General features: G+C 40.1%; 1 protein-coding gene across 1 annotated transcript in view; it reads right to left on the bottom strand.

Annotated features, from left to right (window-relative positions):
* Positions 1–23,883, bottom strand: part of cspg4 (chondroitin sulfate proteoglycan 4) — a 74,520-nt gene that overhangs the window by 21,293 nt on the left and 29,344 nt on the right. The window contains exons 2-5 of the mRNA XM_006782442.3: positions 8,839–9,002; positions 3,029–6,565; positions 1,478–1,666; positions 1,003–1,278 (exon numbers count right to left, since the gene is read on the bottom strand). Coding sequence (XP_006782505.2) covers positions 1,003–1,278; positions 1,478–1,666; positions 3,029–6,565; positions 8,839–9,002 — 4,166 coding nt within the window. The remainder of the gene's footprint in view (positions 1–1,002; positions 1,279–1,477; positions 1,667–3,028; positions 6,566–8,838; positions 9,003–23,883) is intronic.

Raw genomic sequence — 23,883 nt, 5'->3', positions numbered from 1 at the left:
ACTCTTAAAGACACAACATGAGTGAGTCTAGTAAAGTGTGGGAGAGCTTGTGTGCACTCACATATTATTATAGGAATTTAGCAAGCCAGTTTATTTTGGCTGCAGGCGCTCCAAAGGCATCGTCAGTTTTTCCACAATGTTTCAGCAAAGTAGAGCAGAGCAGTGGGTTAGATGTAGGAGCTATAAGATATATGTCTAACTAGCTCCACTCAACTATGCGGTCCATTCAGAATGCATGAGGTTTTTCCACCGGTAACTACTCATGCATTTTTCATATTTTCCTAAAGCTGGGGCGTCTGAACCACATGGAGTGAGACGAGCTAGCTGTGCTGCAGAAGCTCCCAGATTTTCTCTCCTCTCTCCATCTGGTGTAGCTACACAAATCCAAACAGCACTGAGTAGTAGCTGAGAAAAGTTCCAAAGTGACGCATTGTTGTGGTAATCCTCTTGAACAACTGCCCTTTCCTACTAGTGTGAGAAAGATGTTACACTGCCCATTGATGGCTTTTTTTTTTTCTTGTGAGAATATTTTTGGACCCAGTGTGACAAAAATATATGAATCTTTGTCCAAATGAAATTCAGGTTCCTTGTATGGACACAAGACACAAAGAAATCTGTTTAATCCTTACAATGTTATACTGAAAATCAAATGTTTTGGGCCACTTGGCAACACATGTGTTGCACATAAGCTAACCATTTGGTGCAAGCAGCCATTTGGTAAATAAAAAGTTTGCACTGCTTCTTCCTGCCAATTTGCAGGGCAACAACAAATGTCAGATTTTTAATAGAACTTCAAAACCCACTTTCCGAGTAGCTACAATAATGATTCTTCTTCCTACACGTGCTCGTTCCTCATGATGCTGGCAGGTTAGACATTTCTGGCAGGTAGTCACAGTTAATGGAAGTGTATCATTGGTATACGCATGTACTGCAAATAATGAACGTCAAAAATGACATGCATAGAGCAGAAGAGCTCATTAACTATGTGCTTTGTCTGCTTACCTCTTCTAATGAAAAGTAAGAAAGCTCCTGTCCACTCAAGGAGCGGATATCCCCGTGTTGTGGTGGTTCATCCACAGAAATGTCAATGGTTGATGAGTTGTAGAAGGGGTCCAAGATGTTAATAATGTCTGCATTAATTACTCTGCTGAGGCCCTCCTTCACAGTAAAGTTGAGGGCTTGGACAGGGATTATCCGGGGCACGATGTTCACAAACATGTGCAGGCCCTCCACTGTGTTAAAACCATTACTGACATCCAGTGTGAAGACATCATGCCCCTGAAAGAGATAAATGTAGGAAATAATTTATTGATGTTCAGAGAAAAACCTTGTACCTTAAAACTATCAGAAGCTGTGGTCGCCTTTCGTCTAGTTTTAGTTTCATTGTGAATATGAAAGGGAACGGGATTAAGAAAAAGTAATTGACTAATTACAACTGAATAAGTTTAGTGAAAGAAAGGAAAAAACAAAGCAAAACCTGGGTGGGTGCAGACACGTAGAGAATGTGTCCTTCATCAATATCTTCCTGAGTGAAAGAGTGGATGTAGTCGAGGACAGGTGAGGCCTCAGCGTCTGGACTGGATGTCAGCTTGACCACATGACCGTGCTGAGGCGGTTCTTTGATTGTGAAGATCATTTCACTGGGCAAAATGTCAGCTTGCTCCACCTAAAAAGCCAAAGGTATATCCTGTTAATTTTTTATTCAAGATTTTTATGTATCCTAAGTGTTTGGTAGCTTGACAAAGAGGCAGACTGTACATAGCAAGCATTGGAAGAACCCTGTACATTTGTAGCATTGCATGAGTAAGAAAAAATGTTCAAATCTTTTGCTGTTTCTAACTCTTTTGAAGTATGGTTTAGATATACTTTGTTCTGGGCAAAATTTAAAGAATATTGCACAACCTCAAGAGTTAGCAAAACCAAGAAATTAGCTACTTGGCTAAAATTCTGGAAAATCTAGATTGGAAGTGGCAGCACTGAAAAACTGCAGCTAGATTTTGTTGTTCCCCTGTTTGAACATCCACAATTGCGTACACAAATATACAGTACAGTTGTTCTTCTGTAGCATTAAAACAGTTTAGTTGTATTTTTAGTTCACAATAAATAATTAATAGCCCTGCTATAGTGTCTAATATAGACACATTGTTAGACAGCATTGCGAACAGAAACTTCAATAGACATTTGTGACATTTGGCAACAGTTAGAGCCGTGCTGCAGATTTACACGCAGGCAGATTTATGGTCATCTCGCTTTGAGAAGTTTTAATCTTGAGCCTGCGCGGAGCCTTGGAGTCTTTAGGAGCCATGCTCACATACGGCAATATTTCAAAAGATCATACCACTTTTCATTTCATTGTACAGACACACACATTGGAAAAACTCCCAGAAATAAAGTCAATATTTTACCTCTTGTAAAGGCCATTCTGTCAAGGCTTTGTTCAATACATATTTCAGTACTGTGTATACTGTGCAGTCAGCACTGTATATTTAATATGCATCTCATACTGTAAAACCAGTGTATGTTCAGATTTTTTAAATTTATTATTTAGACCTTAGTCAAGGTCTTACATATATCTTGCAATGAATGGATCAGCATTTTAAACTGCATTAATTGCTTCCATGATGAACTGCATGCAGGCTCATCTTATAAATTACAGTGGGATTCAGGAAGCTCCTCGGGGGATACTTTGTGCTCTGTTTTCTGCACTTAATAGAGTGCAATTTAGTACATAAACCAAATTAAAAGCAGCGACTGTAAAGTCATATTTAGCCCTGCTTTCATGTGGTTATAATATAGATTAAAAGCAGGGTATGCTTGGTGACTCATGGGAAAGATCTTTTTCACAAAGAAAAAATATGTTTCTAAAGACGATATTTCTGTCATATGAAGATCATATCTACTACATAGTCTTTCTTATTAAATAAAAGCAAATACGTGCTGCACAACTTGAATGTCAGCAAAACAAACTGTTGACTGTAGCTCTCTTAATACAAAAAAGTATTGTAATTACAGAATCAGTAAACAGTACCTTGAGATGATCATTGCTGATTACGGTGTGCTCTCCTTCGTAAGAAATGATGACGGCATTGACGACCACCTCAGGCTCAGACAAGTAACCTTGCTTAAATATTTTAATCCTGAACGTGCCCTCTTCGGAATGTCCATTTGCCTGCACAGTGAAGCTGAAGGAGTCCTTGGACCTCAGACTCTCATAATTGTGCTCATATGAGACTACACCCTTTTTCAGGTCTTCCTCTGTGAAAACTGATGCCTCAATCCCACTCACAATAATTCTGCCATCCTTGGGTGGGGATGTAATCTGAAACGTAATCTCACTGTCATGTCTGATGTCCATGTTGGATTCTGCACTCAGCAGGGTGGTATTAAGGGTTTTGGTGCTTCCGTGATCAATGACGATGATTGTGTTGTTCACCACTCGCAGGTAGGGTTCACCTGCCTGGATCTCAAGCACCGCAGTGGTCTTGTGGAAGCCATCTGACACCTGGAGTGAAAAGCGCTCCCGATCTGCTCCGTGGTGAATGAATAAGACTTTCTTATCTTTCAGGTCGGCTTGTGTAAAGCGGAAAAGGGGTTGTGATGGCTGTGATGTTGAGACAATATTGCCCGAAAGGATTCCCTCACGAGCGTAGATGATTTGACTGTCATTGAAACCCGAGTCATTGTCCTTGAACTGAATGACATCTGTTGTTAGCAGGCGCTGACCGTTACGGACCACATTGAAGACTTTATCCACTGTCCTCACAGGAGCATGCTCATTTCTGAGAAGGATTGATATTCTGAAAACATCGCTCACAGTTCTCTCTAGATTTTCTTCATTTGCCAAAAAATGGAACTCATCACTGCTTGTGTTGGAGCCATCGTGCTTGTAAACGAGCCTTCTAAACTCAATATCTTCATTACTAAAAACTCTTATTGCCCCCTCAAATCTAGCAACTCCAGGTGGGGAATCCCTTATTAGCCGCCCATGCTTTGGCTCTTGAGTCACCCGATACAGGAAATTGACAGAACTTGAAGACTCTAGCCAAAGGTTGTTTTTGGTAAGAGTATGCTCACGGCCCTCCAACACAACCAACTTCTTATTAGTCAAAACGGGGGCATCTGCGCTGGCAATGATATTGATCGGAAAGGTGTACAGAGGAGAGTGCTGATCCTCAGCAAAGACTTTGAACTGGAACTGATCTGTAGTATCCACAGCTCTTCGCACTCGGGCCCTGTAGCTAATGGCATTGTCTAAAATGTCTTTTTGGGTGAACATGTCACCCTCACCCAGCTCTCTGTCTGACAACAGGAGGCTACCCAGTGTTGGGGGTGTAATGAGGATGTATTTAATTGTCCTGGGGTCTGGGGTTTTGTCAATGAATTCAGCTTGAAGGTCTATGATTGTTTGCTCTTCACCAGCCTCCATTTCCAGTGGTACCAGCTGAGAAACCTTCACTTGAGCAGGGGCAATCACGACTGCAAAAGTATTGTTCCAGAGGGAGAACCGCCCCAGATGAGCGCTGAATTGGATCTGCTCCAACACAGCATTTTCCTGGTCACTTGAGTCTGTGCTGACATACCTAAGGCGCTTCTGATCTAAATCAGACTGATGAAAAGTTGTGACTTGTTTGTACACTCCGTCATTTGTCAGAATCTGCAGTTCTCCAAACACTAGAGGTTGTGTGATGTTATACACAATATCGCCAATACGAGGATGAGCGAGAGCATCCAGCTTGTGATTGTCTATGGATGCATTGCTTCCTTGTGACAAAAGAAGGCCAGAGTTAGTGACCATAGTTAAATCCGGTTGTATCACGGACAACTTAAAAGTAGTGGAAAGGCTTGATGATCCTTCAAAAGGCATGTTTAAGGTCATCATACCGGCACTACCGCCTCTGTGTACAAAATAAATATTTCCATCTTCCAGGTCCTTACAAGTGAACTCTGAGATGCTTACTCCTGGTTTCTCTCTGTTTTCTAAGTAACCAAAATCCTTGGGAGGCTCTGAAGTAACAGTTATAATTAAGTCATCACAATTCAAGTCGAAATCCAACAACCTCATGATGCTGGTATTCAAATGAGTGCGGCCATTTTCAGCGATGGAGATTTCATCTATATCAAGTTGTGGTGTATCCTTAACTGGAAGAATTTCAATTGGGAGGACATAATTGTGAGGAGTTTTTAAACATTCTGGAAGGTAGAAATCACTTTGAGCAACCACCTCTAAATAGATTTGATCTGAAAGCCTTTCATTTCCATCATGCATATACTTGATTCTCTTATTGACAATATCAAGAAGAGTAAACTTTTGAATGTGTTGTCTGTTAATGTTCATATCGACTAAGCCATATGAGGGAAGACTCTCGAGAGTAAAGGTAATCTGCGACTGTTGCATGTTTGCAGCACTGAGGTCAAATGTAGGGTTTAAGTTGTTGATATCAAGAAAAACCTCTCCACCTTCTGGCACTTGTAATGGGGTGACATCTAGAAGCTTGGTCACATTTCTAAATAGCTCTGCCGTGTTTTCTGTTGGGTAGCAGTGCTGTTGTTGATTAAAGTAAACATAAACATGTGGGGTACTGATTGTAGGGGAGGTTGAGGTTAATTCCCCGTCATAATTTGAGTAGTCATAGTCCTCTCCTTCACATTTAACATGAATATCTTTGGTCACCAGAGCATCCTGCAGGTTTCTGTCTTTCTGATTCACTTTAATTTCTCCCAAGCATCCAATGAAGGATTCGTCTGTCAAATCTTCCTGATAGATGCGACCTAATGGCCCATTCTCATGGAAGACTTCCTTCATTTTTGCCTGGATGCCCCCTAAATACAGGCTTCCGACCAAATCCAGTTTTTGTGATGGGTCAAGGGAAAGGGAGGAAGACTGGCTGTCTACATTAAGAACAAAAGAATCCTGACTGATCTCGATCTTAACTCTGTGCCACTGATCATCATCCAGCCGCACTTGCATATTCTTCAGGGCCTCCATACCACTACCGAGGTCCAGTAAACCTTTGAGATAGCCTTTCACAACACCAACAGCAATGAAGTCCGAATCTTGGCCAGGATGGAAAACAAGTAAGGCATCTTCAATGGTGGTTTTCATTAGAAATTCCAAGGCCCTTCGAGAACCACTACCTCCACTCCAGGTGGAGAAGGATATAAAAGAATCAGGGGTGCTGAAACTGGTGGTCTCGCCATCTCCAGCCTCAAACTCATTGCTGCAGGCTTCCTTTGTGTCTTGGCATCGTTTAAATGTTGAAGTGAGAATATCAAATTGATGGGATTGAAATTTGACTTCAGTCATACAGCCACGAAAAGGAGTAATGGCATTGCTAAGGTACGAAGTATGCAGGTCTTCAGTTCCTCCAAGCCAAATGCCCTGGTCAATATTGAGCTGCCCCCCGTCATCGCTCACAGGAACATATGTTGAAAAGACATCATTAATTGTCATGGTAAGCCTGCCTTCTTTCAGTGTCAGTGAGACTTTGTGGTCCAGAAGATTGTTCAGGTATACTCCTTCAGATGAGGACAGCGTGACCTCACCATCACCCATGTTCATCCGAGCCTACGTGAAAACAAACATCATTTATTTCATTTGAAAAATTACATTGCATTGCATCTATATTGTGGAACACTGGGTATTTCTGTGTGTGCATTTAATTGGAGCTGCTATTATATGAATTTATCTCTGCACTCTTATCTGGACATGATACTTAACATTAATGACTTACTTCAGTATGGTTTAACTAAAAAAGGTTATAAAAAACCCTATATACTGTGCAAAGGTTTTCAGTCACCCCTCGTTTGTGGTCTTGAGCAATCATTTTGTACACTTTCTTTTTTGACATTGGCTGCTTTATTTGGGTCATTTTCAGTCCAGTCCTTGTACCTGACAATTTTCAAAAGAATGCTTTTTTATTATTTGTTTGTTGAGCTACTTAACACTAACCTATGACTCATTAAAGCATTAAAAAGGCATCTAACTTAAGGAATGAGCCAGTACTGTGGCTACACAAAATACAAAGAATCCTACACAGGACTTCAGAAATGTAACTAGTCCATCTACTGTTTGCTGAGGCATCATCAGAAATGGTCTTACTGGAATGGTGGGTGTCCTTAAGGAAAGCAAATGAGGAGAAAAGGTTGAGCTATGCCAAATCACACAAGAAATGGTTTGAAAATCAGTGGGAACAGTTCTTATGGAGGAATGAATCCAAATTTGTAAATTTTGGTTTAAATCATCAGCATGGACAGAGTCATGGCTTGGGGGCTGCATTTCAGTCAGCGGTGTTCGGGATCTTGTCAAAATTGATGAAATTAAGGAAGAAGAAAAGTACAGTCAGATTTGGCAGTTTACACCATGCAGTGCCATCTTAAAGCTGTCTGTTTGGCAATGGCTTCATTTTTCACCATGACTATGATACTGCCAATTCACTAAAAGAATACCAGAACGGAAAAACACACAATGTGACACCGTCAGTCATGTATTGGCCTCCCCAAAGCCCCGACCTCAATGTTCTTTAAGCAGTGTGGGATCATCTTGTCAGAGAACAGAATAAAAAGCGTTTTTTTTCCTTATATACTGTATTTTCATGTACGTTTGTATTTCCTGGGTTCAATAAGACACTCCACCAATTTCCCATTTTCCAAGAAATATAAAGAAATGAGTGGTTGCCTCAAACGTTTTGTCATAAATGAACTGTGGTCATTATCATTGCCAGATCCTGTCAGTTACAATTGATTGCAGGTTAATTATTTGGCTAATCAAAGACAAATTTACATTTTTTTACAATATAGAACATTCAAGCAGTGTATGACAAAACCCAAGCAAATGACTAAGAAGTCATAATTAATAAGTAATTAACTCATTTAGAAAATGAATTAATTCCCAGAAGTTTCACTAATAAAATCAGAGATCAAAATGTTCTTTAAAAAAATGTTGAACTACATGATTCTTCAACATCCCTCACTGAAAAGGCAATTTCATTTTTGTGGAGCCTCGACTCTATTTGTTCAATGTATCTGATATCGCTGAAAAACGTTGACTAGTAATATTTCCTTTTATTACAAATAACCTTTGATTTCCCCTCACTGAAAATGCAGCAATATTGTCTCTTCTGGGGAAAGTCTGTATGTCTCGGTCGCACTGCAACTGATGAGAGTTTTACTGCTTTAATTTATTATTTATTTATTATAGACATAAATAGTTTTCATTTAAGTGAGAGAACTAGAGAAGACAAAACTCCCCAAAAGAATCTAATCAATCCACCTGTTTTAGAGGGACTCACGATGAGAAGTAATAGCTTATTGAATTGAAACAGAGTTCACGACTACTTTAAAGGTCACGTAGTTCATAACCCATTCATAACACATTCTGTTTCTTCTAGTAATTTCACTCGTGATCTCTTTGGGATTTTAATGTGTGAGAAATTAAGCAAATTACCCTGATGAAATGACTATTTGGGGTCATTTCTCTGTGTGAATCACTTTAGCTGCTTATTATTTCACTATAACAAAACATTCTGAAACAGGACTCTCTGTACTATGCATAGGTGACTTTGACAATAACATATTTTGCACTGTAGCTGAAGTTGAAGTGTGGAACTACACTTCTCTACAAATACAATAAGTTATGCTGATTTCAAGGTGTTTTCGTTCTTTCTGAGTCCTTAGACTTGATTTTCCCATAGAGCTGCAAATAGAAATGCAGTTGTCTGTTTTAGCCTCTTCTTTTGAACAACTGCTCTGTTTTTGAATTGGTTATCCAATAGGTGCCAACACTACTCTGTTTAAAAAGAGTTTTAAGGGCTCAGATTATTGCCATTTCTAAACCCGCACCTGTATTTTCCCATTTTGGAGCTCAAGGAACAGGTAGTCCTCGTTCCCAGCAGCCAGGAGTAGCAGCCCACTTCGTCGACTTGTCTTGAACTTTAGTGACAACTGGAAGGTGGAGACATCTTGGAAGGCGTTTAAATGGCAGAAGCTGTCCCCAAAGTAGGATTCTGTGAAGAGTGAATGTAGGTTATAGCATCTGAAAGTATAATATATGGATCATGTTATCCTAGACATCAAAGACATTTCTGTTTTTATACCCCGGATACATACACGGACACGTATTTTCTTTCACTTTGCACCATATGTCTTGTTTGTCATTTTGCTCGGAAAAGGCACCAAAACTTTTGTAGCTAAACATAAAATAGCCTCATTTGCATGATCATTTGCATTGTCTGCACTGTGGAAGCATAACATGGCCTACTACAGTGGCCCACACAAAAAGACACCTGCACAGGATGACACATTATTAACTCATCCTACAGCTGTTGACTGGCAACTCCCTGAATTCTGATGTGGAAGTTTGGTAAAACCAATTAGAGGAGCATTTTTAATACAGTCTCATGTTACAGTGCAACTTTCTCAGGCACTGATTTCTATATTATCAGGTGTCCTCCAGCTGCTCCTGGCTGAAGAGGAGCTCCTGTGGCCTCAAAGGGATTCTCTCACTGAGACATCAGTCATTACCCCTGCGGAGATTTTTCCGGGCACATAGAGTCACGGGGAGCAGGATTTCCCAGGCTTGAGCTGTCTCATTTTCAATGATATGCTAATTCAGCCACCTGCCCCGGACTGTGCTCTCTCGAGCCCTTGACAAAATGTAAACCAGGGAGGAAGTCAATTATTTTCCAGTGCACATGCTCTGAAATTAAACCGGACCACCTCCAACAACCCGTTTCCTCAGCCATGGGTTTTCCATGGCTTTAGCTAAGAGATATAGAATTAGTCGCCCACTTGCCATCACAAGGGTGATAGTCCAAGACACAGAAGCTCACAGTGAAGAAAGCAATGTTCTGATTGGCCAGTGCTAATGCTTTGGAATATTTGGAATAGTCCAGCAGAGAGATAGAGACAGTGTTGTGTCAAAGTTCGTAAATTCCTGGGAGATCATGAGGGACAAAATGTTCCCTCAAAATCAGCAGCAGCATCAACTAACCTAGCAGGCTTCGTGCGATAGGGCATTAAGGAGAGGAGAAGAAAATATGACAGGCTCGAGACTTCACATTCATAACTATAAATGGAAAAAAGTACTTTCTCAGGGCTGAAACAAATAAGTGTGTGTGTGTCTGTAAAGGACAGCCTATGTCTGGGTTGCGTCTACATTAATGTCATGTTGCCAACTTCAAAACACTGAAGGCTAACTTTGTCCTTTTGTCTCTCATCCTGTAAGTGAGCCTTTCCATTGCGGATCTGCAACAAACATTGAAAATGTAAACAAAGACAATCATTTTGATGTCAGCAAGAACGAAAGCAAAGCTTTTATCGTCACGCCCACGGTTCTGCGTTTTAACTAAGAGGCATTTAGTTTTGGTTCCAGGGCTGCTCTGTCATGAACAAAGTCAGTGATGAATGGTCTAAGCACAAGGCCAAGCCCACAGAGAGACTTTTTGCAGTCACAGAAACGCCACGGATATCACAAATGGATTTGACATTATCACATGTTAAACTTTGTAATACATACTGTGTGAATAACAACAAAGAAAAGTGAAAGAAATCACAATGACAATGAAACCAGCCCTGACAACTCAACAAGGAAATGTTACAGAACATGGAAATGTCATTTGTACAAGAGAGTTGGACGAAATTGTTGTAGTTACACATCATTCATTTGCAAAATGTCACTTTTTGGAGTCTATTGTCGTTAGCTGTTACTGACTGTGCCAGAGGCTATTATAGTACAGTTCAGAGAGTTTTTGGTAAAGCTAAGGTATTCTAAATGAAATACTAGCGCTAATTGCATAGGACCCTCTAGGCTGAAACTGAAAAATGGGGGAACAGAATCTTTTCTTACAGGCAATTGCATTAACAAAGAAAATCGCAATGAGCTCCATGGTTCTTAAACCCGAGCTTTTGTTGGATTGTTCACTGAGCATGGGGATAAAAAGCTGAAGGAGAGAGCGATGCCAAGACAATTCTGCCTGGGGATTTTCTGGTTCAAATTCAGCTTGCTGCTGTTGCCTTCAGGAAAAAGGAGCACATTTTCTAATGATACACACAAAAGCTTTACTCTCTGCAGTGTACCTGGACCTGGAATTCATTAGTTCTCCATCTAAGCTGTGTAAAGCTCTGTGTAGAATAGGCTTCATGTAGGAAAAGCACATTTTCAACATGCTATCTGTATAAATGTCTCGCTCTGTGGCACTTCTTTTGTCTCTGCACCCTTGGTGAAACCTGCTCAGTGTTAACAGTTCCTAATATGTTTGCAAAGAGATGCCTCCAGGATGACAGAAAATGAATTGTGCATCACACAAACCTCCTTGCTTCTCTTTTCCTGCAGTATAAGACTAAGCCACAGTCTCCATCTTCCAGGCACTCAGTGCTGGATGTAGATGGGAACTAGCTGAGGGGATTTTGCTGACAAGGCATCATCATACAGAAAGGAACATCATTGCTCCCAAAGGATGTAAGCTGGAGCTGTGGCTCTTCTGCCACACTTGGTGTCAGTCTGTGTGTTGAAGTTTAACCACCCAAGAGCACAGTCTCTGATAAGCTTCAACTACCACACCTCCCCCTTAACACCACTTTAACACAAACCATTCTGTGTCAAGCAGAATCCTGGTCTCAGGCCAATGCAGATGGCTATAATTTGATGACTGACTGCTCTTGTATTTATAATGCTCGGAGGAAACTGAGTCTTCCTCCCTTTTAAGAATTGCTGGATGAATTACCCTTTTGTCTTCCTCTCCCTTTCCTCCTCCTCTTCTCTATCCTCTTTTGGTCCCAGTCTAGTGACACATGTCCGGAAAAGCTATAGGGAAGAGAGACACGCTGACCACAAGTGCCGGAGACAGTGAGACGACTTTGTGTCCTGTGACATGTCCGTACTGATCAGTCAGAATCGCTTTATTCCTACTTTAAGTGAGTGTGAAGATGTGGCAGATACACATGAACTAAGGATTCAGGGTGCTAAATGACTCATTACAGTCACTCAAGGAAATCTTTAAACTATATGCAGAAAATTGTGAAAACCGATATCCTTGAAGTTTGTATTAACTGCATAAACAGAATAATGCTATTTTATTTATTGTACTTCTGATTGTTTGAAATATTTAGCAGAAGAAAGGACCTTGTGTGTGGTTCTCTTCTCAAATTTTGTCATGGTAACACTGCTTGGAATCCAAACAAACCACCTACTTGCGTAACCCATGGTTAAGCTATGGTTAGATTGACTATAAATAGAGGTTATGTTTGCCATTTCTTTCCTTTGCTGGGTTTTGCCTACTGCAACAGGGCATGGTGGCTCAAGGATATGAAGAATAGAGTGTTGCTAACCACAGACAGAGCCTGAGAGCTTATAAGTGCAATATTGTTTTTGCCACATGGCAACTCAGTCATTACCACGAAACAATTATAATCCTTTGCAAGGGTCAATAGCACTTAGCGGTAAACATTTGTTTTCTAATTGTGTCTGCAGACAGCTCAATGTACTGTTAAGGTTTGGAAGAGAACAGGAGAAGTTGCACATTACAACTAATCAGCTGAGTGAACAGCCTTGATAATTTATTGTTATTTATCAAACCAAAATGCCAAGTATCAGCTGTGAGTATTTCAAATATCATAGTTGAAGAGGATGGATGGAGTTTCAACACTGCACTAAAGCTGCAACCTTTCTTTAAATGGATTTCTTTACTATCCTTTACTACAGTTACAGAGCCTGTGTTTCATATGCCCACCATCCACCCCAGCCACCTCCCTCCAATTCTTTGCTTTGACAGATGCTAAATAAAATATGCTGCTGAGCATAATCAAAGCAGCATTATATAATTAACATAATATTCTTAATATACCATAAGTTTGATATAGGGTGTGCTGTAAGTCATAACTATATGTCAGAACCAACTTGTTGGGAGCATCAAACTCCAGCTGTTGGCCCCACCCAGCCAGGAGGTTCAAATCAAGAATCTTCCTGTTGTAAGACAAGAGTGCTAACCACTGGATGACATTGCCATCCCTCAATAAACATTCAGATTCACTATATTAATACAGTTTTCAAAAAAAAAAAAAAAAAAAATTCCAACAGAAGAAAAATGTTCTTAAAATGTCTCCAAAAGTTGATTCTGTTCATCTGGACGTAACGTTTTCAGTGGGAGAAACGTTTCGTCACTCATGCAAGTGACTTCTTCAGTCTCAGCTGACTGCAGGTTTCCCAAATCTTATAAACAGTACGTTTGCATAATGAGTGAAACCAGCCCACTGAAGGAACAAAACGCTACGTCCAGATGAACAGAATCAACTTTTGGAGATTTACTTACCTGGATGATTGAGGATGCATCAAGACCTTCTTAAAATGTGCTCAGGAAGTGAGCATTTTGGCAAAAACATTTAGAGACTCTGAATACAGCACTCTCCATAAGACAATAGTCCTAGCTCCAGTGCTTTTAAACAGCAGAGAGCCGAGCCACAACTCTACATACTTTGACAGTGCTGCTTTATGAGGACCCCTTCCAGACTTTTCAGAAGTCACCAGGGACACACTTTTACAGGCTTTAAGGAGCCATTTCTCAGACCCAGCTATGCTAGCGTGAAAGCAGGCTGCATAATTCTAGCCCCCTCCCTCCCTTTCAAATCCCTATCCACTTCTGCATCCCTCTGAGACACTCCAATCACAGCCAGATTGAAGAGGTACAATACTTAAAAAAAGGCTTGTGGAGGCCACAGCTGGAAGCCTCCTCCCTGGCAATAACCTACAACTTTTCAGGCTGTCTCTCTATAAAACGCACGCTTACAAAACAGACAAGGGGTAGCGGCAGCAACGGAAAATTATGACCTTTCTCTGTGAAAAGAGAATGGAAGTGCAATGTAATTTTAGCTTAGGTAAATGGACTTGTGACAAAGCGTGGAGTGGAGGATGTGAAAGACTCATGCTGTCTGGATTTGTGCTCTGCTCTGAAAAGCTTGGTCTCCATGCAGAATGAAAGGAAAAGCACTCCCTTTGGAATGACATAAAAGTGGTAGTGTCTTTAATTAGTGTAACTGAAGACTAATGACTTTCCAATAAATAAATAAATAAATAAATAAAAACACATAAAACTGACAGAGATATTTCTATCTGTCTTTTTATACCCATTTGTTTAGTTTAAGAAAGAAAAAAAGAAGGATAAATCAGGGGTTATAGGGGAGTACCCTACCACTGCGTAACATCCAATCCCATGACTAGAAAGCCAAAGAACAGTCTTGTTGTATACTCCAGAAAGTTGCCACGAACGCCTTTTTACAGCATGTACACTCTCTTGCACAGCTTCCAGGGAAAATATCCCCTCAAAAGTTGGGCTTCATTACCCTTAAATGCTAACTGAACTCTTTCAGGCCACAGCAGACAAAGATATATTATGGTAGTTTAAAAGCACACAATGGGACATTCTCAAATTTTCAAGCTATGCTTTTCCTGAATTTCAATTTGCCAACCACTAAGGTGTTTGATTAATTTGCAGGCTCTTGGCTCCTAAAACTCGGCTAAAAGACTTGTCCTTCCTAATGATTTCAGTTGATGATCTCACTCACCGAACAGCATTGTAAGACAAACATAGCCATGAACGGATGCATTGTAGTGATTTGGGGCTCTGCTGTAGTTTATGACTGACTAATACAAAGCGTGCCACTGTCAGCCCAGCTGAGCTACGGAAACCATGGTCAAGGTCCCGCACAGTGAGTCCTGTTAAAATAATCTCTCCGTGACATCAGAGGAGTGGACCGCCTCATAGGATTTCAACCTGCAATTCCCCTAACAATAAATTGACCTCACTACGCCTGAGCACACACACTTTCTTTTGTCATGTTTTGAAAGAGATATTCTAACGTGTGATTATTTATACATGTAGCTATGCCTTTCTCTGTTTTCCCTCAGCTCCTGAAATTGTTTATGGAGCTGAAGGACATTTAATGAAGTCTCACATGTGAGAAGTGACTGCAACAGTGTGTCAAGGGAGCAGACAGGAAGGAAGAAATTGCATACAAACTATCAAATCTAAGACTTTTTTTTTTTTTACAGTGATATCTTTTGCATCGTTCGGTACAGAAAGTGTACTGTCCTTCTGTGCTTTCACATCTGAAATCTAATTAGAGGCCAACTGAGGATTTTCATTAACCTACAGTGCTTGATTGAAAAGAAGCTTAAAGGTGAAAAAAATAAACTGAGAGCGCAGCATGTAATGGATGGGTAGCGAGAATGGTTGGGCCTTATTTTTCCCACAGCATTGATGGACCAAAGAGTAATAGCAGCAGGAAATTAGCACACAGTTAAGTACAGCCTCTTAAGTTTCTAACATTTACAATGTCAACACAAAATGGGAGCGCAAAGACGTTCTGTGTCCTGTTGTTGTGTCGTGATTAGCACGGATAATTAAACTAAATTATTTTATTGTCGGTTATTTTAAGCCCCTGTTTAAAAGTGTGATACCACATCATACCCAGGTTAAAGTCTGGATTGAATTAATAGACATCATAAACCCCTAATTTTCCCATGACAGAATTTTCCCCCCCCATATCATTATGATTTATCTGATACAGCCTATATCAGTATGCTGATATGAGTCCACATCGAAGTCCATCTCTGGAGGAAACTTTTTCAGTTTTCAGTTACATTTTCCTCAGGTTTACTCAACAAATAGCTTAGCAGGTTTTGAAAAAAGATCATGGTTAATATTAAATGGAACTTTTTAGCAACTTTTCATCCACCTCTTGGGGAACTTCTCTTGGCAGAAGCCCTGAAGTGGGGCTTATCCTCGGTTTTGGACATACACAACTGACTCCATGGACCAGTAGCCATTCCTGTTATATTTCTTTTAAGTCCACTGGAAGACCAGCTGAAGGGTGCATGGGTAGTTGGCACATGGTAGTGCAGTCTCTGTGCAGATGAATCCAAAATTACCCAGTATGTGGCAGTCTGCTTGGAGCCTCCTGCTCATCATCTGCTGATGAAATTTGCATCACTGCACACTTGTTTTTTACTTTTTATTTTTAATCTCTCTTTGGTTATCCTCAGAAACCAAAAAATCTACTGGAAGTACATGTATCAGCTTATTTGTGCTGTGTTTACTTTAATGAGGCACAAGAGGTGTTTAGAAAGTATTTTTTTAAAAATAGTTTTTATACACCGCTTTCTTTATTCTTTATCACACTTGCTATATATGTGTCTGAAAACAGTTAAAGCTAAGATTTAAATCTTAAACACACCTTTTTTTTGTTTTTTTGAGAGAAAGCTAATCTGCCTCTAAGTATGGTGGAGCTGGAGCCAGACTAGTTAGCGTAGCTTAGCATAAAAGCATGAAGCTGGAAAAAGTCATTAGTTTTGATAACAGTAAATGCCAACATATCTCTACCTCAGTGCTCCACAAACAAATTTTAGTTTGCATATAAATGCTACAAGTTGAAGGGCATATGGCTGATATATGTAGCAGCATGGCAGGCTAAACTAAACAGCTCCTGCTCTCAGTTCATTTAGCTTACACAGAATTCAAATAGGCTCTTGCCCCCAATTTTTCACTTATATCAACTGAGTAGAGAGCATCTTGGTCAAAGGAGACATTTTGGCATTCTTTTCAGTTTGCAGGCTTTGTTAGATAAGTAGTCACAAGGGGCCTGTGTTTCTGTGATGCACCTCAACTCTCCCCCTACAGTTAATATTTCACTTAATATCTCCAAACTATGCTCTTGAGGTTTGTGTCTTCTGTTATGCTTTGGGTTTTAATGTTTTCACAATACATATGGCTGGTATGCTGTTGCACACTACTGAGAGTGCCTGAGGCATTTTTGGAACTGCCACAATTTAAGTATGAATGAGAAGAGAAGACTTGACAGCACCACCGTTTGGTCGTGTAATTTCCACAGCCACACTTTTTTGGGGGTATTGAAAGTACATGTCTGCGTGTTTGCTCTCATCCTAATTCTTTTATCGTTAACAGTCATTTCTGACAGTATCAATAGCTCCATTCAGCTTTCGCACTGAGTACCCTCATGACTGCAGTTATGAGTACGATTGCACGCATCAGTCACTCCTCCGCTAATTATCAGCATGACATTGGCTTTTCAGTGCCTTGGAACGTACTTTGCTGAATAGCAGTTCACTGTCATAAATCATTCCACTTATATGTCAGCACAGGGAATGAGATTTAGCACCTTAAACCAAGAAACCTTGCTCAGCTGGGGTCCAGTGCCTGGGAACACTTGATAGAAATGGCTTTATGTTCCAGACAGATCAGTTAAATTTTTTTTATGTCTTTCTCTCATTTGGGTCTCACTGATTCAAAACAGAAAATGACTTGTCAATTTTATGTGGTCCTGGCTGCCACTTCACCCCATGCTATATAGCAGACTAGGAATGTCATTTTACATTGGAAGCCACATACTTTGATCTTAAGTGGGCCGGACCTAGGATGGGAAAAAGTCCAATTTCAAAAGAATGCCTAGTGTACATTTCAGAAGATGTCTTGGCTTGTTTTTGCCCAGGTTGTCCTGTAATTATAAAACATAAAGTTTTTGTTAATTAAAAAAAAGGAAGTTTTCTGTCATTTAATTATTTAATTATAATAGTGTGGTCATAAATAGCCATGAGGAAGTCTTTATGGAAGGAAGAAATACAGTTGAAAGTGCAAAAATGTACAAACTCCTTCACATTTTCCCAAAGGCATACAATGGGCTGGATTGGAGTCTTTGTGAGGCCAATTCTGGCCCCCGGGCCTTATGGTTGACACCCCTGTAACAGACAATAAAAAAATTGATTTATTTAGTTGTAAGGTGGATAGTATTCAAACTCTGGGTACCTTTAAACTTTATGTCAGTTATCCAAAACGCCAAATTTTTCTCTCCTCACAATAGTTAAATGTTGAAAGGAGCCTTTGTCACATCAGTTTCAACCTTCACAGCTACACACTCTTTCCATGACCAAATCTAAAGGTGAGGCTTATCTGTAAATGAGGCCTCTAGTCTCCAAAGAGGGGGAACTTGTGATACAGAGGTTGCAGTGTAGGGGCCTCTCAAAACCCATATCCGGCTTTAAACCGGGTCTGCAGACTCAGTGTGTGTTTGAGATCAGAGTGTCACATTAGCTCCATAATGAGAACCAGCTGAAGGCACACACCACCAGACTGACCCTTTCCAGCTCAGACTGCCCCCACCTTCATTTCCCTACCACCCTCGCAGCCGTACCCCAGATAAATGCTTTATCCAGATGCTTTCTCTGAAACCCTTCCATCAACTGGCGTTACTCTAAACCGTTTTAGTGCACACACCCAAAAACAGAAGCACACGGTGCAAACATAAACACCCATACTCACCCTTGCACCTATTAGTGGCTATGAGCACACGCACACACGCTTTCCCTCCCTTTGCCACGGGTTAAGGATCTCACAAGCTAACAGCCATTCCTCCTGTGCCCGCTGGCTGAGTCAGCCCTCCGTCTCCCGCCATTCAGATAAATGTTTTCCACCAGGCTACCGTTGAAGAGGCCCACCCTGCTCCACCCAGCTCCTTTTCTCCAACTCTCTTTTGGGAAAATGTTACTAGCACTCCCTACCCCCCAACCCCAAACCTCTCTTTAGCATCCCTCTGTGCAGAACTCACTCTTCCTCAGCCCCACAGCCTTCAGTCCAAAGTAAACAGCATTTAACATGGAAAGCCCGGAAACGCTGCGCAACAACTTAAACAGCAGTCTAATGTTCCAACTCCAACAAATACATCTATTTCATTTTTCCACAGTTCTGCAGGGTTCGGTTTTATTATTGAAGCACTGGCTTGAAGATGGATAATACTGGTTCTTAGTGGAAAATTTTAGTAGCAGGCATAATAGACGAGGAAGAACGCACATGGGATTTGGACTTTATACTCAACAACATACTACAGTACTGCTCAGCTGGTAAATTTGATTTGTAGAAAAAAAAAAGAATACATCTTAGGATTTCATTTATTCCTAAGATTTATTGTCTCCTTACAGGATTATTTTAAGCAAATACAAATATGGCTGAAACCAAAATATTCAAAATAGACCAGTGTGAAAAATATATTTATTTAACCCTTTATTAGGGCTCCAGTAATGCTGAGCATAATTAGATACACACACCTAGAGGGTCTCTCTCTCTCCCTCTCTCTCTCTCTCTCACACACACTTGCGCAAATCTGTCTTTGCACACAAACCAGCAACCTTCTGATCACCTTTTTCTCAGTGAGAACACTGACATCTGTCCAGTCACAGCACGCCTGCCTACACAAAACAGGGAAGGCTACGCATTAAAGGCAAACACTGGTTTTGCTGGATCTTAACATTCATGCCACATCAGTGGTAATGGTTTGAACATGTGGTGACAAAACTGACCCGGGGGAGGTGAAACAGAACCCGTGAGCTTGCCAAGTCAATCAATGACGGCGGCCACTCCGCGCACCGCAGTTAGCCTGAGGGGACGTCGTGGCAACATGCATCCTCTTACACAAGCCACTGTTTACTGTACATAACTCACACCCTTTGGCAGTTGTGTCGTGCGTGGATGTAGCAACAGTACAAGTCCAACACTATAATCTGTGATGACTATAACAACCCTTCATATTGCCCTTCTTTCATAGAGCCATCTGCCTTTCAAAGCAAAATCTTTAAGTTTAGTTGAAATATCTGTCAGCCATTTTTCTTCACCTCCAAATATTGTTATTCACATATAGGCTTGCAACATTTGACACTACAGTAAAGGATAAAAGCAGGGTGGCCGCTGTGTCTTACCCATAATCTAAATGTGTTATTTGAGCAACAAACCACTACCATCTACTGTGTAACCAACATGCTATTCCAAAAAGGTTTTTATATTTAGACAATATAGAGGGCTGTCACAGAAACCAAAGAGTCTAAGAGAGAGAAAGACAAGTAGGCCAGTCAAACGATGTTGAGAGATCATGTTCAGGCAGGTGAAACAACCTAAGTTTGAAACAGAAAGACTGGCTTAAGAAAGACAAAAAGATACTAATGTTTAATGGAGTTTTTGATGCCATTCAAGATCAAAGATATTTTGCGGTTGCAAACAGAGTGACAAATGAAGTTTTCCTTTTAGAAATTTGAATGAAAAACCCATGCTGCTTTTTTTTGTTATCAGTTGAATCTGTTTGGTTTCTTGTCTGAAAGGACTAACTTGTGACAAGGGTCATGAGTCAGAATTGACGCCACAGTGCCACGAGTTTGTAAGCAGCATAGCTCACCGCACCTCAGGGATGCCTTGCAGACAGAAAGCAGAAAAAAAAAAAAAAAAAAAAAACTTTAGAAAGACAAACACTTTCAGAGGAAGAATATGATGAAAAAGAAACTGAGTGAATGTTGTATCTGGGAAACAAAATAAAAAGTCTTCAGAAATCCAAAGAGTGAGCACAGACAGAGCTACATCAGAGAGCTTTTTCTGTTTGCTGTTTCTTCAAGTTGGCATGGAACTTCAGCAGATTGACAGAGGTTCTTATTACCTACAATTTGCATTTAGATGATAACAAGAGCAGGGAGTTTGAATTGAGTGTTGTTCCAACAACTACTTCTCAGCTCCAACAGATGTAATTACAAGTAATGCACCTCATTGCATTTGTCTGATTACAATGCTATTTCTTCATTTTATCTGAGGGAAGTTGCTCATAAGCATCCTTTGTGCATCACCCCCCACTTCCCAACCGTGCACGGCTGATTGAGCTAAATGCTTTTCACTCTGTTAGAAACTACCATATGTATTGCAGATGACTGAGGAGAAATCAAACTTCCTCCCATACTGTACCACCTACCTCTTGCATGACAGCAGATCACAGCAGTTACTGTTGGAGGTTGACTGCTTTTTAACTTCAGAACTGATCTATGGTAGTGTGTGTCCTGAAAGTGAAACTCTTTTACAGCAGTCAAAGATATGTCTGAATTGCCAGAACCCAGGATACAAAGTCTTACAGACTGTGACAGCTGAATGTAACCATAGGTAAGCTCAGAAGTGATCTTAAAAGAGACAAAAAAGCCTTTGCTGGTGCATGAGAAGTGAACATTTGAACCTTTTTTATGGAATCATCCTGTGAAAACACTTATTAGAAAACTATTAAACATTAAGATGGCATTTATAAAGCATTTCTCCTCCCTAGTATGTAATTAATAGAATGGATATAAAGTGTTGCTTAATAAACTTATAGACAAACAAATTATTTAGGCTATGTCAATGGTTCATCATATCTTTAATAACTAAAGTGTGAGATGACACTTTGTTGGAAGTGTGTCTTGGTGAATTTAGCCCAGTTGAGCTGTGTTGAGCTAACCAGCTAATTAGCCTTGCAGCCCTGTTGTCCATTGTTGTGTTAGCACGGCAGCATCTATTTTCCCAATTTTGATAGGTGAAGTTGACTTTACATTATTGTCTTTAAACCTTTAGTTAATGTAGCATATTTCTGCCTTAATAAATTGAATGTGAATTTTAAATATGAATTGCAACTTTGTTTTATTTGATGATCAAATAAAAGATGAAAAAAATCATGACTGCTGCACTAAACATAAGTACTGTATCAATGTGTGGATTTACTAATCTATTAGAGTGGTATTTTGAGAGTTGATTTTATATTCCTTATGGCCATTTAATATAGGTAACTATTTATTTTATGCAGTAGTACAACTGGGGTTTTGATATTCCATGCAAATACCATTTGCTTTGGGATTGTCTTTGACAAAGGAAATAGAAAGCCATACCTGAACTTGATCGATTTCTTACCCCGAGGAGCTGCTCTGATTTTTCATTATGCTGGAGAAGGAGACCATCCATTACTTTGTTACGCTTGAATTCACCTGTTTGAACACGACTGGACAACTTCACTTCTTCGTTTGATTTAGGAGCACTTTGGAACTGAACCATACAGGACACTGACTTGCCTGGGTTAGGGTTAGCTAACTGTCTACATATCAGGGGAAACTTGATGAATAAACTAATGATATTCCAAACTCTTTACAGCACTTTACATTTAATCAGAACTATTAATCTCTGACTCTCCTCCACAGTGTATATGTGCCCTGTCTTCCTCCCCTCATCCCCAACCGGTCGTGGCAGATGGTTGTCCCTCCCTGGGTCTGCTGGAGGTTTCTTCTTCTTCTAAAAGGGAGTTTTTTCTTCCCACTGTGGCCAAGTGCTTGCTCACAGAGGGTAATCTGAGTGGGGAGTTTACTCCCATATTATTGTAGGCTCTTGAAGTTACAATGTAAAATACTGTGTATATAAAACAACAGTTGTTGTCATTTGGCACTGTACAAATAAAACTAAGCTGAATTCAGTTGAGACCCAAGAGATATTTTCCCACACAGTTTATTACACCTACACTTGTGAAGGTCTGTGAAATATTCCCCATTGGTTTGAGATATTCTTATTCATGTTTACTTTAAATGAAGATGCTTCAATATATTTATGTCACGTTACCCTGGAGCTCCTCAGTGCCTCTCTCTTTTAAACACTCCTACGAAACTCTCATTGTACATACAATTTACTATTGCAGCATTTTTGTATGTTCTGCATCACTTTATACCTTGTCTGGTTCCTTTTTCAATTAGGAAGATAGCTGAGACTTGGCTGAAATTATTCAGATTTGTGTATAAAAAGTATTGAAAAAAGAAGCAGTTCATGGTAATAAAATGGGTCAAAATATATAGTTTATGAAAGTTTTAAAAATCATATATTTAGTTTAATGAGGCACTCTTTTTTTAGAGGTAAGAGTTATAAATAAAAGGATTTCATGTTTGTTTATTGTGCAGGGGAAGAGAGTTTGGTTGATATGAAAAGGTAAAGTTCATTCGTCCATAAAGGTATAAAACTGGGCATACACTGTGCGATTTTTTCAGTCGCGTTATTCACCTCCTGCTCAAACTGTACGATTGAATCGCAGGGGTGTGAAGTTCTTAGGTCACGATGCAGGGTCTCACACATACGGCCCGATGCTCTGATGCGACCTGAGTGCTCATACTGTGCGTCCATAACATGAAGCTTATAACACAAAATCTGTCTCTCGCTCTCCCTCTCTGTCTTTCACTCACACAGACACACACACCACCACCATATACTTTGCTAAATTGCTAATGAAAAACATTGACCCGGCAGCTGCGATTGAGCAGCAATGTCCATCCAACTCTTTTCACGGTTGTTGTGGTCGTGATAATTTTGTGAGGCCACATCGAAAAGGCTCAGATGAGCTTGCCAAAGTTTATGGGCTCAAAATGTGGTCATAAATATTTTGTACTTGTAAATCGGTTTTGTACTTGTAAATCAGGATTTGTACTTGTAAATCAGGATTTGTATGTGTAAAAAAATTTTGTGTGTGTGTAAAAAAGATTTGTGTGTGCGTAAAAAAGATTTGTATGTGTAAAAAAAATTTGTGTGTGCGTAAAAAAGATTTGTATGTGTAAAAAAGATTTGTGCGTGTGTAAAAAAGATTTGTGTGTGGACTTAGCCAAAAAAACCCTGCAAGTTACAAGTACGAATTTTGACCCTATTTTTCTTCCTTTCATCTGATTAGTCAATGTCATGTCAATCACAAATGTAACAATCCAACCAGAGAACAGATGGGTTTGGCTGTCGGAGGGGCGCTTTTTTGAACTGCAGGTCTTTGAAGGGAATAAATGCCCTTTTACATGCCAACCCAGCGTTTTCCTTCATCACCACGAAGGAAAACAGTCTGTGGTCGTCCGAGTTTGGTGATTTTTGTGTCACAGGTCTACGTGTTTAATATAGGGACTTCCACAGCCTTTTCAACAGCGCTGCGGACCGCGGGGTGAGGGCGGGCAGTGTTTTGGAAATGACAGTCTTCATTACAAAGCTTTCTTCGTTATGAATTAGCATAGATGTTTTTATTGAACATTTGAAGAACTAG

Source organism: Neolamprologus brichardi, chromosome 7 (assembly GCF_056152115.1).
Source record: "Neolamprologus brichardi isolate AB-2024 chromosome 7, ASM5615211v1, whole genome shotgun sequence".
Classification (NCBI taxonomy): domain Eukaryota; kingdom Metazoa; phylum Chordata; class Actinopteri; order Cichliformes; family Cichlidae; genus Neolamprologus; species Neolamprologus brichardi.
Note: the sequence above shows the minus strand (reverse complement) of the source record. Positions and strands in the feature narration are given on the sequence as shown.